We start from the raw sequence: 1,474 nt of genomic DNA on the forward strand, positions 1-1,474 counted from the left end.
GCAAAATATTTTAAAAAGTCTTTATTATAATATTATTTATTGAATTATCTTTAAAATATAAATAAAAAAATTATGAAATAATAAACACATGTCTTTATTAGTATTAATGAATAGCGATTGTAATAAAAATTACTATTATTTATTATAATTGAATTTGGAATAAAATTAAAGATAGTTACAGTATGTTGGTAATATGTTACGAACATATTTGCAGCATGTGTTAGTATGCTATTGTATTTTACAGGCGCCATCTTTTGGTACAAAACTAAATTAAAATGTATTGTATTTTCTAGTACTATAGTACTAATACTATACTTCTAATATTTTGTTATAATATGTTTTAGTTAATATATATATATATATCATTTGCACAAATATATTTATTATTCTTGATGATACATACAAGAACTTTTTGTACTTTTGTAAATTTCGCACTTCTTTTTTTGATATCAAATAAAAACTATTTTTTTATGGATCACGATTTATCGATCAAAATAAGTTACTTTAAATTATATAATTTCTAAAATATGGCATAATATGTAATAAACTACGCCCCTGTGTTTCGAGCTTCCATAACAGTATTGTAGATGGCGTATCATTCTGACAAGTAAGTGAACCAAAACTGTCAATTAGTGTATTTTTATACAGAATAGTTGACGTATTAATTTGGAAACGTTTAAAAGTATTCCAGTTGAAGTATACAATTATGCTTATCGTGGCCCTAGTATCTTAATAATACGGACATTAAAAAAAACGTTAAGTAACATTGTGGTTATGTGCGTAGTGACACTATACGTCAGTGACATTACTTTAAACAATTGATTTGTGTTCAGTTATTAGCACTTAAGTGTATACTGCGATAATGGAGGATTTCAAAAGTGAATTTGACGAAGCCCTGAACAAAGTGGTTAAAATAAGTTCCATGAAAATACACGACTACAGTGAATACAAGGAAGTGTTATGTCGAGTTGCCAAGGCCAGGAATAATGATTTTAGCGATTCGAAGGGACGAAGACTTGTAAAAATGTACAAAGTTGCGATAATCGATGGGGAAAGTAGGCTTATACCAGCTAATAACGCGAGTACGAGAATTGTATGTTACGTGTACATGGAAGAGATTTATAGCATTTTACAAGAATCGCATATCCGTTTGAACCATGGCGATTGCCAAAGTATGTTTAACGAATTAAAATACAAATACGTAAATATTACCATCGATATTATCCAGTTGTATCTATCATTTTGTAAAGCTTGTCTGCCGAAAAAAAATACCGCCATGAAGAGCTTCGATGAAATTATGTACCAAGAGATGAATTCCAGATGTCGTTTGGATATAATAGATGTTAAGCCTCATTACGACGGAGATTACAAGTACATATTTAGCTACGAAGATTATAAAACAAAATATTGTTTTTTGCGACCGCTGAAGTCTGTGTGTCCAAACGAAGTTGCAACTATAGTTGTCGATATTTTT

General features: G+C 29.1%; 1 protein-coding gene across 1 annotated transcript; it reads left to right on the forward strand.

Moving 5' to 3' along the window:
* Positions 1 to 651: 651 nt before the first annotated feature.
* LOC108569661 (KRAB-A domain-containing protein 2-like) lies at positions 652 to 1,468 on the forward strand (the record flags this gene model as incomplete). The annotated part of the gene is made up of 1 exon (XM_017931293.1): positions 652 to 1,468. A coding segment is annotated over exon 1 (606 nt), but the record flags the coding sequence as incomplete, so codon positions are not given.
* Between the last annotated feature and the right edge of the window lie 6 nt (positions 1,469 to 1,474).

The sequence above is a fragment of the Nicrophorus vespilloides genome, unplaced genomic scaffold (assembly GCF_001412225.1).
Source record: "Nicrophorus vespilloides isolate i.1.1-1 unplaced genomic scaffold, Nicve_v1.0, whole genome shotgun sequence".
Taxonomy (NCBI): domain Eukaryota; kingdom Metazoa; phylum Arthropoda; class Insecta; order Coleoptera; family Silphidae; genus Nicrophorus; species Nicrophorus vespilloides.